This window comes from Crocodylus siamensis, chromosome 6 (assembly GCF_052110815.1).
Source record: "Crocodylus siamensis isolate JL-2025a chromosome 6, ASM5211081v1, whole genome shotgun sequence".
In the NCBI taxonomy this organism is placed as follows: Eukaryota; Metazoa; Chordata; order Crocodylia; family Crocodylidae; genus Crocodylus; species Crocodylus siamensis.
The window spans coordinates 37,427,750-37,441,097 of record NC_143400.1 but is presented as its reverse complement, the minus strand read 5'-3'; the positions used below and the strand labels follow the sequence as shown (position 1 = coordinate 37,441,097).

The window sequence follows — 13,348 nt, the reverse complement described above, 5'->3', positions numbered from 1 at the left end:
GCCGAGCTATCAAGCTCTCTGCAGCAAGGGCCTACGCTCCGCGTTCAGCTTATCTCTACCCAGCGTCTCAAGTCTGCTCACAATTCTGTGCTGTGTTAGCAGGTGCCTGGCCCCGAGGCATTTCGTAGCCCAGCCAAGGTGGTTTGCCTGCGGGCTTTGCCTTCACCAACAACCCCTGTCGTCCTCACCTTGTGCTGTTACATTGTCTTCCCATTGCAGAGCGCAGCAGCTGTGCCTCAGCAAACACCTTCAGTTCCAGGACCTCCCTGCGCTTTGACAGCACTGATGAATTAAGCTGCACGGTCCCATTTTAGAGACTGGGAAAACTGAAGCCCACTGTATTCACTCATCAAGTTTAGACCAGCGCAGGCAATAGCGAACCCAGGTGTCCTGACGTCCTGGGTCTGCCGTTATGCCTGCCTCCTCTCTGACTGTGGCACACGCAGTGGAGAGGAGCCAGAATAGGGAGCAGGCCTGACTCCGGGCACCACAAGGAGTTGGGAGGCAGGAGGGGAAGAAGAATCCCCCTGTAACAGGAGCAGGAGTTCAGCCAGTGCAACTCCCTAGGTGGGTTCTCCCTAGCATTCAACATCCCATGATGACACCTGGCCTATGCCCTTCTCTGGTGAGGAGTGCTCAGCTGATTTTTATGCAGCAGGGTCAACCTGTGCTCTACTGTGGGCAAACGCAGGCCAGTTACCTCCCGCTACTCCACATTTAATCAAGGCCTGGAATGATACTGACTTTCTTCTGCCAGGGGCGCAGGGCTGTGGGCCTGGGACAGGGTGCTGTTAACCTGGGGACCACACAACAAGTAGAGCTCCTGCCAGTGCTGACACTGGGACACGGGGATTCAGGGCCAAAGCACCATGCTTTGATTTGCTTCTGAGGAAACGCACAACAGGAAAGCTGCCAGTGCTCCGATGCGCCGTGGGGCATCAGACTTCAAGGAAAGACTCCGGAGCCGAATGACCGTGTCATTTAATTTTTAACTTTTTTTTCCTTAAAGATGACTTCCCATTTACAGTAAGACAGTTCTAACAAATTCATTCCTTGTTCACAAAAAAGAAGAGAAATTATATTAAATAATTTCTGCCAATAAATAACATTTGTCACCATTTTTCTTTAAACATAACTAAAAAAAAAAAAAATAAAGCAAGAAAAAAGGAGGCAGTCTCCAGGCAACGGGCATAGGATCCTTCAGCGGAGAACCTCACATCACCATCGCACCCAACACGCGTTCCTACGGGCTCTGCGGTCCTCGTGGCGTGAGGCAGCCCAGCCTCCAAGCGGCTCTGTTCAGAGAATCTAGCTAGGTAAGACAGATCTGAGTGCTGCAGGGTGCTGAGAAAGGCCCTCCCCGTAGGTGTGCGGGATGTTATCGCCATCAAAGTTCTCCCCATACAAGGTGAACGCACCTTTGTTCCCAAAGCTTAAACAAAAACCCATTGCTGACTCCCTCCTTGTTACATGCACCTTGCTATAACATGCAAAAAACCCCAGGCTGCTCGAGACAGCCTTCCAGAGAAAGGAGTGAGTGCGAGTGCGCTGCCCCAGCATGGCCAGAGTCACATGGACTGACTGTGCTCCAGGGCTTAGGGCCTGCTTGGCTTTTCCCCCCCACCCCTTTTCTTTTCTTTTTTTTTCCTATTTTGGGTTTTTTGTTGTTGTTGTTGTTTTTTTTTTTGCAAAGTCTCCTTTGTCGAGCTTCTGCAGCTAGATGGCCCAGGAGGAAGAGGAGGGGGCACTAGGTATTCACAATGCTTGGTATTGGGATGAGGGGAGCAAGGAAACCCCTCCTGTTCTCACGCAAGCCTCTGAAGGGCAAAATCCCTCTTCCCCACACAACAAATGCTGGGCCGGTGGCCTAGTGCCATCCTGGGAACCAGTTCAGTTTTCTTTTTTGGAGCTGTCCAGGCGTTAAGGCCTGTGCGGCAGGGTTCTCCACCTCCCTCGGGACGTGCTGGATGGAGGTAGACGGCACCGCGAGGTCTAAATGCTTAATACTAAAAGTACAATGGAGACTCTTTGCACTTGGGAGCAGCAGCTCTCGCCAACTGCTCTGACCAAAAGTGAAGTCTCAACCTGCCCTGGTTCACCCTCTCATGGGGACTCTGTCATCATCTGTCCATACAGTCCCTGCCACTCGCTGTGTAACAGCACTGTGCTGCGCAGCAGCAGCAGCTAGCTAAACCCCAGCAGAGGGGAAGCCAGCACAGAGAGGGTTACAGGGATGAACATTAGTCAATCAAGGGGGTAATTAACACCCACTCTCCCCAATCTGTGCTGCCGCTCACCCCCTCACCCCATTAGGAACACTGCATGCTGTGCTGAAGGAACAGAGACCCTGGCACTGGCGTTCCCATGGAAACTGGAGACTGTGCTTTGCCTGACAGCATGCTAGCTGCATGTGCTTGTGTGGGATACAGAATACATTCCCAGCAGCTCTCAGATGGATACTAGAGAGGAGGGGAAAGGCCCAATAGCTCCTGCATGGGGAAGCCATGAGTCATCCACAGTGCTCCCGCCGCCCACGGCCCACTGGGCTGGCGATTACTTGTTCCTCCCGTCTGTGACTAATGCGAGAGCAGGACTCCTGATCCCAGCTCAGCCCCACCGACTGACAGCAACGGGATGGCTCGGGACTCCTGTTGAAGGAGCATCCGCTAATTAACAGGCTGGGAGAGACCCCCTCTGGGTCAGCGTGCTGTCAAGTCACAAGCCAATCGGAATTGAAGAGGACTCCTGGATCGGTGTCCCCCGATCGGTTGCACGGATAATTTTGGCAGGCGCATGGCTCCAGTAACTATGGTTTCACAGCTCCAAGGTTTGCAAACACCACTTAGCAATGTTATGATGAGCCTCTTGCTTTGAAATAGCAGCTAATCTTTTCCCCGGGGAGAAGAAAGGGCTAAAAGGCCCACAGCGAGAGCTGGCAGGGCCAAAAAGTGTGATCTGCTTGAAAAATCCATCTGCAGAGCCTCTGGCACAGGAGAGGTTTTACAAAGAAACGACTTTGCCTTGTGAAAAGCCAGTACCAGAAGCCCACAGTGCATGAGCAGAACCACAGTCAGAGCTGGCACGCCATTAACTGAGGCAGAGTGAAGGGGGACAGAAACCACCATTGGCGGTAAGTTCCCAAGTGGCGATGAACAGTGAGGTTAACAAATATCTTGGCAGTGTCTTCCTCTTCTCCCCAGTTTTAAGGGAGGGATCCCAGCTGCCTCATCACTCCTGACCCCTAATTGGGTAGAGGCCACGTTGTGGGGTCCGTCACAGGGCTCACAGCCCAGAGTTGCTGAGCAGAGGCCATCCAGCCCTGGCCAGCACCTCTGTGCCATCAGCTATCTTGGAAAGAAAGATGCAGTGCCTTAGCCCACTCATGCTTTGGGACAGATGCCATACAAAACAGGAGGTGCACAGACAGGAGCAATGAAGCCCTTGCCCCCCATGGGGTAGGAAACAGACAAGCCTTCTCAAAACACTCACATTTGCACAAAGCAGGGGGCATGTGGAAAAAAAAATGGAGGCAAGTGACTTCAAGTGTCCATCACTAAAACCCTGGTCTGCTTACACAGGCAGTTACCTAAAGAACCACTAAGGAGTCACCTTTGTGACATGGAAGCAGGAGATAGTTTAGAAGAGGTTTCTGCAAGGTTGCTGCCTTCCCTAGGGGCTAGAAGACAAGCAGGTGGCTACAGCATGAAGGGAAGCCAGCAACATCAAGGGGCAGAAAACAGGCTGGCAAACATCCCTCTCTAGAAGGCTGAGTCTAAGGCTGCACACTTGCTACACTTGTTCAGTGGTGTTGGCATGTGCTTTAAACTGGAAGGGCAGTGGAAGGTGGCAAAGTGTGCTGCTTTGATGAAGCGTGACAGCAGCAGAAGAGGATCCAGCTACAGTGACAGGTCAGCCAAGGACAGGGGAAGGGGCCTTTGCACTCCTGAAAAATAAGAGAGCTTGCTGGGATTTTTACGGGTCTGTTCTGACACCTGTTTCAGTCCGAGTCTAAGTAAACTAACCCAATGGGGCACTCTGCTTACTGAGATTCCAGCTTTGCAGCCTTTCACAATTGAGAGGCCAATCTCAGGAAATCCTCAGCTGTGTGCTGGTAACACACACTGAGCACCCTGCAACGAGATGCCTTTTTGTCCAATTTGCCGAGCGATCCACTCCACTAAGTGCCTTCAAAACCGTTGCCCCACATCCACTGGGTTCTCCTACTCACTTACCCCCTCTACAGCGTCTCTCTCCCCATTGCAACCATAGGGCACAGATGCTTCTGAGAACACAGCATTTCACAAGACCCTCTCTGCCACGACTGCTCGCTTGCTCAGGCCTGATTACCGGTGGCACCAGGGGCAATGTTCAGCAGTGGACACTGATCCTTCCTCCATGATAGCTATGTCACTGGCAGGATACTGTGGTGCTTGCCCTTCCTGTGGCCAGATAAGCTCCTCCTTTCCGACAGTCACTGTTGTCCCCTGGACGGCTCAACTAACCACTGTAGAGCAGCAGTCTCACCTCTACTGGGTGCTTGGTACTCAAATGCATTATGCTTGGTCTGCACACCTTCTGGTTGCTCTACTCTGTGGCAAACCCAGCAGTAAATGCTGAGGGCCAGCAATTCCCCTTGCACTCCGTCTCTACACAGGAAGATCTGGCACAGCGAGTTTACTGCTTTCTCCCAGCCTCAGCCCCAAAAGCAGGCACATGAAGATGGCTTGGGAGACTACAACGAATTCCTTCTCCACATGCAAAGACAAATGTCCAAAACCTTCAGCAAAAAACTTCACTTTGTGAAACAACAGCCTGGCTCACCTCCCCCACCTCGACCCATGCACAAATTCCTGTTCAAAACAGATTCATGCTTGTCTGCCAACTGAACAATTAAGGAAGCCTCTTGGCATCACGCTTTTCCCTGTCAAGAGTGCTATGTCCCATCAGATCCACTGGGCACGCTGTTGGTCTGCCTGAGTGTAACAAAGCAATCCCTTCTACACATGTGCAGGAGGTGAAAGGTGAAGGTACAAGTGGGCTGGAACCCCAAAACTCTTCAAGAGGGACTGAGGGTATCTTTCAACTTCTCAAAGGAATGAAGATCTGCCATCAAGATGGGCACAGATACTTGGCAGCAATGATGGAACTGCTAAATCCCATGGCATCAGACTGTATCGGTCTAGGAAACGCTGGCAGACCTGCACTCTTATAGTCAGAGCAACATCTGCTGCTCACAGAGGGCACTCACAGGGGCTCTCCATAGCCCGACTTAACCATGCTAATGGAACCTGGAAAATTCAAGAGTGGCTTGTGCTATCTGACTGTGCCCTGCAACAGGACTCTAGCCTAAGAGGTGCTGTGAAGTACACTCAGCCCAAGATCAGCAGAAGTCCACATAGGCACTGGGGCTTGGACTCTAGTCACAGCTCCAAACATCTGAGATTCCCTGAGAGCTGCAGTATGTCAATATGTTCAAGAAGCTACTATCATATGATGGGGGTAGAACACCTGCCTCAACAGTTAAGCCAACAGGGCTTTTTTCATGCAGGCCTGGAAAAGTCTCTAGGAAATCTGCCATTTCTGGAAAGAGTTTCCAATGAGGGAGATTCCAGATGCGTGATGCTCTCTGCAGAAGATTTAGATGCCAATCACATGTTGCTTATGCTGTCTGGAACTATGCAGGTGTTGAGCAGCCCGGATTCCAGAAGACCAAAGCTTATGAAAGAAAGAACAGCTGCCAAAGGGAATAATTCCCCATGCTTGCCTTTCTGGTCAGTCTCAAAGATGGGTGGGTTTTTTTTGTTTTTCGTTTTGCTCCATTGAAATGAATGTGATCCTGCAGAAAACGGTGCTGGTACTGGAGCATCGCATCTTTGTCCCTTAAAGATAATGCAAGGCTCTTGCTGGAATCTCAGCTACCTACTTTGATGTCCCTTCTGATAAAATCCTCTAAAACGGTGGAGAGGGATGGATCTGAGCCAGTCGCACCATGCAACATGCCTTCCACAGAATCAAGTGCTAAAGCAGCAGATGCAGCTAGGCAGCGAGTTGGAGAAAGGAACAGCTAACTCTGGGAAGAAGATAGTTGCAAAAACATGTTAGAAAATGAAAGCCCCTGCTTTTGGAAAGCACAGGCCAATTTAAAACTGTATCAAAGTCAAAAGACCAAAGCTGCCTGGGACTTGGGGGGGGGGGGGGGGGGGGGGCGGGCAGGGCAGACATGGGCAGGGGGCATTTTTTTTTTTAAATTCCCCAGGAGCTCCCCCTCTTGCTGGGGGAGAGGTGAGCTGTACAGCACAACACTTCATATATGCACTAGCAATTAGATCGGTTTCTAAATTAAAAAAAGATGGATTTTTTTTATATATATTGAACATAAATAAAAAAATTACAAAATGGTCACCTTTCTTACAGAATGGATGCAAACTGGATTATGAACGTGCCTCCAAGTTAAGTTTGTTTCTCCCAACACCCCCACCCTGCCCCCATAATAAATAAATAAAATTCCTTAAGTTTTGGATCCTCTGGTGGTGCACATCGGGCCCTGGGACCATTACTGAGCTTTCTTCCCTGTGCCGTTCTTTTCCGCAGAGTTTGTTGAGGTTACCAAGTTCACCGGCCCGTCTGGGTGCACTGAATCTTTGCGTGGAGGCATGCGTTCGTTAATGCGGTCCAGCCCTCTAGCTTCTTCGAAGCTGCGGATCCTGTGCTGCGGTGAAAATCCACGGATGGCTACAAGGAGGAAGAGGAAGGCACAAGAGTTAAGTCTGCACCCTGGCATAGCGAGAAAGCCTGGCAGCACACACAGAACAGTTATGAGTACAGAGCACGTGTCTGGTGAAAGAAGCAACATAAACAGTGGGTCTGTGCTTGCCGTTATCACTCTCTCAGGAGCTGTCACAAGTACACTGGTGACATGTAAAGTTGTAGTATCTTTTAAAAAGTCAATTTCCAGGGTCCTGATGAGTCTGATAGCACAACTGATAAAGTCAATGGTTATTTGCAATGTCTGCCCCAATGGTTTCTTTTCTCATATAGTTTAGTAGGAACAGCTTGAAGCCAGACATGTGTTCGATATTCCAAATAGTTAAATGTGGTGAAAAACAGCAGCAAAAACTTTCACAGCTGAAAAACATAATACTAAAAAAAAACAGTGAAGGTAGATCAACACAGGGGGGTTTACATCAACACACACACGCACACACACACAGAGCAACGTCACAGAGAGGAGAAAGAGCTACTCCTTGGATCAGGAAGACAGCATTTTATCTTGCATTACCAAGTCTGAGTGGAAGAAGCTGCTTTCTACCCTGTTAGAAACTAACTCAGTTTCTAACAGATGCAAGTAAAAGGGTTTCACTCCAATTCTTTTTAAAGATCCAATTCCTTCAGAGACAGGGCTCTTCCAAAAAGCACAAAGACTTAACCCAGCACAAATCAGGTGCGGCTGCAAAGGACAGTGGAGATTCCCAATGCTGGTATTACTTCCCTGGCTGCAGGGTGGGCGCTGCCTCTCCACATTGTGACCAGGCCACCTCACCTGGACAGAAGACCCAGGTTAAGGTCATGAGTCAAGGAGAAGCACAATCTGCGCCAAGTGCCCAGGCAGCCCTCACCAAATTGTGGGCAGGGGCTGAGCTGAGCAACCAGCTATGCCATAGTCACACTGCACGATCCAGTACAAGGACAGGGAGCCTAGGATCTTGCTGCGGAGCCTGAAGTACCCAGACCACAGCCACTGAAAGTCTGCGCCCCACTCCTCCCCCACAACTCAGACATGGGAAGGTGGAAATGCATTTGAAGCAGCCCAATATTTACTTCCATCTTCCCAGCAGGGCCTCATTCTCCCCCGCTTCTGGTGATGCAAGAGTAAAAAGCTTCCACTGTTCACTGCTGAGAAAGCTCTTTAAAACTAACAGACACACAAATGACCAAGTCTCTCACAGGTTTCTAGCCATACCTTCCCGTGCCTCTACCGCTTCTACTGTGGCTGTAATACAGAAGGAACAGTGGCATGCAAAAATGAAGACAGAAAAGAGTGAGAGTGAGTGAACTGACATCACGGCTGCTGTCAAAGAGCCCCACAACCCTCCCGGCCCCAACAGGGAAGATCACGGAGATCAGTGGGCAGAGAGAGGGCAGCAGGATGCAGGGACAGAATTGGTTCAGCTGAGCATCAGGCTCATACCTACTGACGCAAAGCTCACTGCCTCTGTTCAACTCGTGAGCTCAGTGCAGTGGAAAGCAAACCAAGTAGACAAAAAGACAAAGAGGTCTTTCAGTGCCATGACAACTGTGGCACTGGTGCTTCCAGGATGGAAAGGTGCCATGTCTTCATTGGCCTACCAAGTCCAAGTTGAATGGACTCCTCCCCTTGGCTTCAGCTGCATGGCCTTCAGATGCCTTAAATGGGTGACTGAGAAGGATCACTCTGCTTGTGCCCTGTCCCTTACACTCTTCCTTCAAAGCATCTGCAAACTGCGGCTCTCAGAACCAGGATGCTGTGCTCTGTGGACCTTCACTCTGACCTGGTACAGCCGTTCTTGGCAATCTGTTAGGCTACTTTGGGAAGAACCATCCCAGGGCACCAACTGCCTTATGGGGGCTGCAGCACATGCAACAGCCTAAGGCCAAGTGCCCCTGTCGTCTGAACACGAGGCTGACCTTGAGTGACAGCTTGACATTTGAAAGCAATGGTAAACAAAAGGGGCTGCTCCTTTTCCGGGGGTGGAGTGCTGAGCAGCACAGTACCAGGCTGTTCAGTGCCTAATGGCTCGCATTATAGCGACACACAGCCTGATATTTCCAACCTGCTTGGCTTCCACTCCTCCCACTATAAAGGGTTGCTAAGCAACAACACCCCCCCCCAAATCCCATCCCAAACCAAACCAAACCGGTGGCTGTCAACATGCTGCTGCTAGCTGTCCCCACCTGAGGATGTCAGCTGGGCACCCAGAGCAGCCTTCCCAACACCTGGACGATGGTAATCCTTTGGGTGCTGCACAAAGGCTTTTAGCTCAAGAAGGGGAAGAGGAAGGAGGGTTGTGCCTTAACCCTGGCTCTAGGCTGAGTTTCTGGAGTTGCCTCCTCCCACATTCCTGTTATTAAACATCTGTCTGAGGCTCCATGACAGAGACAGAGAGAAGAGGAGCAAACCCAAGACCTTCCTTCCTGAGGCCTGAAGATTTGATGGCACAGGCTGACCCAACCCGCCCCAGAACACACATGCAAGTGGAGGTGAGGTGGCTGCACAGCAAATGCAGTCCTGGGCAGATGGGCTTCCCATGTGGTTTGGAAGGAAGATATTTGGTTTACATTAATTAGGAGGCTGATCCAGGCGTACAAGGTGGCATGGAAGTAAGCATGATGGTGGGAGTGGGCAAGACACAGGGAGGGCATGACCGGAGACAGAAGGATGGGAAAGGCATCAGAAGCAGGATGGAGCAGAGGAAAGGAAGATGAAAGGACTTTACAGACTGCTGTGAAGGTGAGAAGCTTGGACTTCATGCGGAGGATGGGGAGTCTGCAGAGCCTGAAGAAGGATGGAAGGAGGGAGGAGTGGCAGGGAAGAATGATGTGGTCTGGCCTATTTGACTACAAGCAAGCCATCATGTGCATGACAAAGCCACATGAAGCTCAGATCCTTCATGTCAACTTAGAGGGAGGGTCTCTGGAAACCCGGGAACATGTCTGTATTGCAACCGGTGGAGGAAGTGGAGTTCTGGGTTGAGGAACGACCTCCAAGCAGCAGGCATATGACTGCTGCAGGCATGTTCACACCTCTAGCAAGCAGTACCTATTAAAGCATGGCTCCAAGAACCACATTCAGGGACTAAGACTGCTTCAACCTTTTGTTTCCCACCTTCATCAGGGCAGGTTCAACCTGAGTCAGAACACTGCCCTCTGACCAGACAACTGGCCAGCATGTAAATTAAGCACATGCTCTTTCCCAGACAAAGAAACCTACAAGACTCCAAAGATGCCAACTCCTTCTCCCCAATAGGATCCCACAGCAATTTCCTCCCGTCTCACACACGTGAAATCCTTAATCAAGGAGAGACAGTTGTAAAACAACCCTCGTTCCCAGCCATCAAGGAAATTATCTAGTGCTTACAGTGAGGGAAGCAGGCCGGTTATAAGCCAGTGCTTGAGGGCTGGCAGCAGGAAAGGATTAAAACACTAGATTACACGATTCCCTCTGGGGGCACATGTTACTATGATAACACATTCCCTGACCACCAGCCAATCTCACTTCCCCCTGGGTCTGAAACACTTGGCCTACAGTGAGGTCTGATCAGGCTTGCTCTGAGGTGTTAAAATAAGGCTTGAGACCAACTGATGGGCAGTCCAGGTAGCGAGCAGAGAAAAGAATAAGCACGTGCACACAGGAAGGACAGTCAAACCCAACTGCATAGAGTCGCGGGGCCTGTGAATGGTCTGAATGACGCCTTATTTAAACTGAAAGAATAGCGAGGGATTTAGCAAGATGAAAAAGCCTAACTAGGAGGCAGACATTTCTCACTGTATGTGCACACGCTGATACACAGGAGCAGTAGAGTAGCTGAAGCAGAGACGCCTAGGAGGTGGTGTTAGAAGGAAGGACATCTCAAAAAGGGTTATAAAAACAGATAATAGAGCAATAGGCATGCTCGAAGCCTGGTGCTGTTCATTCTCAACTCTTGGGTTGACTCCGTACCTTAGAAAACTCTCCTGCATTGTACCCATTTAGGCTAGGGGTTCTTAACCCTTCCCTCCTGTTACTGCACACAACGCTCTGGTCTTCCCCAGCACCCTTCCCCCAGTTCCTATGCCGATCCAGCAGAAGAACTGTGGGATCAGTTACTCTGTCTTAGCAGAATGCCAAATACCAAGGAACAGAGTGAAGTAGGACTGTGGCTTTTGAGGCCTTCAACCAAGTGTCAGCAACTGTCCATGGGCTGAACAGCACCAACATAAGCATTCAATACGGGACACGCACGGGCCTTACCGAGTGGTTACTTCTCCTGTACTCACCTGTCTGTAAAGTCTGCTTCCCACCTGAGAGGACTCCCAGGGGAAGCGTACCTGTGGGAGTCAGGCCTTTGAGAGTCAGCACGCTCTCACTCTCCTCTCTGAAAAAAAAGGAAGCAGAAGGACAGGTTAGTGTGGACAAGTTAGCATCTAGGCAAAATGGGAACTGACAGAGGCATGTTAATTCAGAACTACTCATCCAGCAGAGGGGGCAGGCTTGCCATAAGGGAGGGCTTCCCCTGCCCTCCCTGCGCATGGGCTTTGTAGAGTCATGGGAGGGATCCCCAAGCTGAAATCTAAGACGACCTGATCATTAACTTTGCTGCTGGGACAGAGGTTTGGTTAGTCCCGTCACAAACAGAATGCAGATGACTTGCACTGCAGCACCAGAAGACTCGAACCTGCTTTCTCCAACCATTGCCACCCAGCCCTCCTCGGCCAAGAGAGTTCTGCAGGAGTGTACAATTAGATTCCTCCCTGCCTGCCTGCAGGCCTTGCTCACCTGTCAAGCTTTGACAGAGAGACACCCCCACTGCCCAAACTCCAAACCCTCCCATGTTCTTACCGAAGAACTGAGAAGACACGTGCCATCTTTCCAATGGCTCTGATCTTATTTCTGATGATCTCCTTACGAACTGTTGTGCCTCCTTAGGGAGAGAAAAGCATGTTTAAGAGACCCTGTGCCACTTTCAAAGCCACAGGTAATGTCAGCATGAAGCATCTGTTTGGCTCTAGGAAAGAAAAATCATGATTTACAAATTCACAGCTACACTCTGGAAAACCGTGATGGAAGGGGGATGGTCAGAATGGCAGCAAGGAGAGGAACACTAACAAGATGACGCACAGAATAAAGGCACAGGGAAGTAGAACCACCAGAAGAAATGGCTCAGATGGTCTGCTGCTTCAAGCAAAAACTTTTTACTCAACAGACTTAATCACACTATATGAAATGCAACACAAATGACTCAGCCATGAAGACACAGTTTGGCAAGGCAGAACTGTGACAAATCTGACTGCTGATGAACACCTTGGAATGCCAGGCTGTGCTTGCAAAAGGGAAAGTGGTCACCCAAGCATCAGCTCTGGCATCAACACACAATGCATGGCTGGCTATTGCCTTGCAACTCTGCTTGGATCCTCACACACGCACACATGAAGAGAGTGGGGTCAGGGAACTCCCCTTCTACTACACAGACCAAACACTGGAAGAAAAGCATGGAAGGGAATGGGAGGTGAAATAAGAGGGAACAGATACATCTCCTCTCGGCTGAGATTCTTCCGACTATACAGTGGACTAGTACAAGCCAAACTGGGAATCTAACATGCACCAATGGTTCAGCCATGCACTAGGTGGCTGCATTCAGAAGTCAGATAGAAACGTGACCCCATCTCTCACGTTCCTGCAGAAATGCAGAAGGGTTAAAATAAAAACACACGGCGCTCATGTTAAAACTGAAAGGGGGATGGAGAGACTGCCCAACTAGTCAGCTATTCAAATCCACTCCAAGGAGTCTGGTGGCACAGGCAGTGAAAATTAAGCTGGTAGCAAATTCTAGCTGGGTACCTTTCTGATAGCTTGAAATGTAGTGATCTTCAGGGAGAGGAGACACCAAGAAACAAGAAGATGAAGATAGAGATAGAAGAAACAAATTTAATTTTCATGGGAGGAAGAAAAAAAAAAAATCAAAAACGAAATGCAATGGTAGAAGCGGGTTAAAGTCTCAACCTGCAGACAGAAGCAGTACCTTGTTACATTGCAATCATGTTCTACCTTTTATTCCCGCACTGGGGTTGCCCGACTCTGCGGGTCGACACCTATGTATTTATCATCATTTATGTGGTAATCAACTTGCCTCTTTCACACATCACTTATCAGCAAGGACAAAAAATGAGGTGTTCTCTCCGGAGAGGGTGTGAAAAGGCAGGACCGACTGATCCAGTGCCTGAGCACTGAAGTTTAGCCTTAACACAGAGCTGCACCAGCAAACTGCACAGTAACTAGGGCTGTGTGAAGCTTCGGTCCCTGATTTGATTCAGTGGAGATTCGGTTTGATTTGGTGGCTGAATCTCCAAATCCAAATTGAATCAGAGGACCCTTTAATCTCTCTGAACTGAATCAGAGCCCTCCGAATCAATCTGGGCATAGAGACAGCTTTATATGCTTTTTTCTACATATGTCTAGGTAGCAGGGGCTCACTAGTGCTGAGACGCTGGGGCGCATGGAGTGTCCCACAGAAGCGTGGAGGGCTCCCCAGCATGCTCGGCAGCAGACCCGGAAGTGGACCAGAAGCACTTCTGGTCCGCTTCTGGGGCCGCCGGGGAGCGTGCTGGGGCCACC

General features: G+C 50.0%; 1 protein-coding gene across 4 annotated transcripts in view; it reads right to left on the bottom strand.

The window, feature by feature from the left end:
- Nucleotides 1–964: 964 nt before the first annotated feature.
- PPP3CC (protein phosphatase 3 catalytic subunit gamma) overlaps nucleotides 965–13,348 on the bottom strand; it is a 47,945-nt gene continuing 35,561 nt past the window's right edge. The window contains exons 11-15 of one of the 4 annotated variants that reach the window (XM_090051616.1): nucleotides 12,575–12,601; nucleotides 11,576–11,657; nucleotides 11,014–11,111; nucleotides 7,961–7,990; nucleotides 965–6,732 (exon numbers count right to left, since the gene is read on the bottom strand). In XM_090051616.1, coding sequence (XP_089907742.1) covers nucleotides 6,554–6,732; nucleotides 7,961–7,990; nucleotides 11,014–11,111; nucleotides 11,576–11,657; nucleotides 12,575–12,601 — 416 coding nt within the window. In that variant the 3' untranslated portion in view covers nucleotides 965–6,553. The remainder of the gene's footprint in view (nucleotides 6,733–7,960; nucleotides 7,991–11,013; nucleotides 11,112–11,575; nucleotides 11,658–12,574; nucleotides 12,602–13,348) is intronic. The other 3 variants (XM_090051618.1, XM_090051617.1, XM_090051619.1) reach the window with 3 other exon arrangements.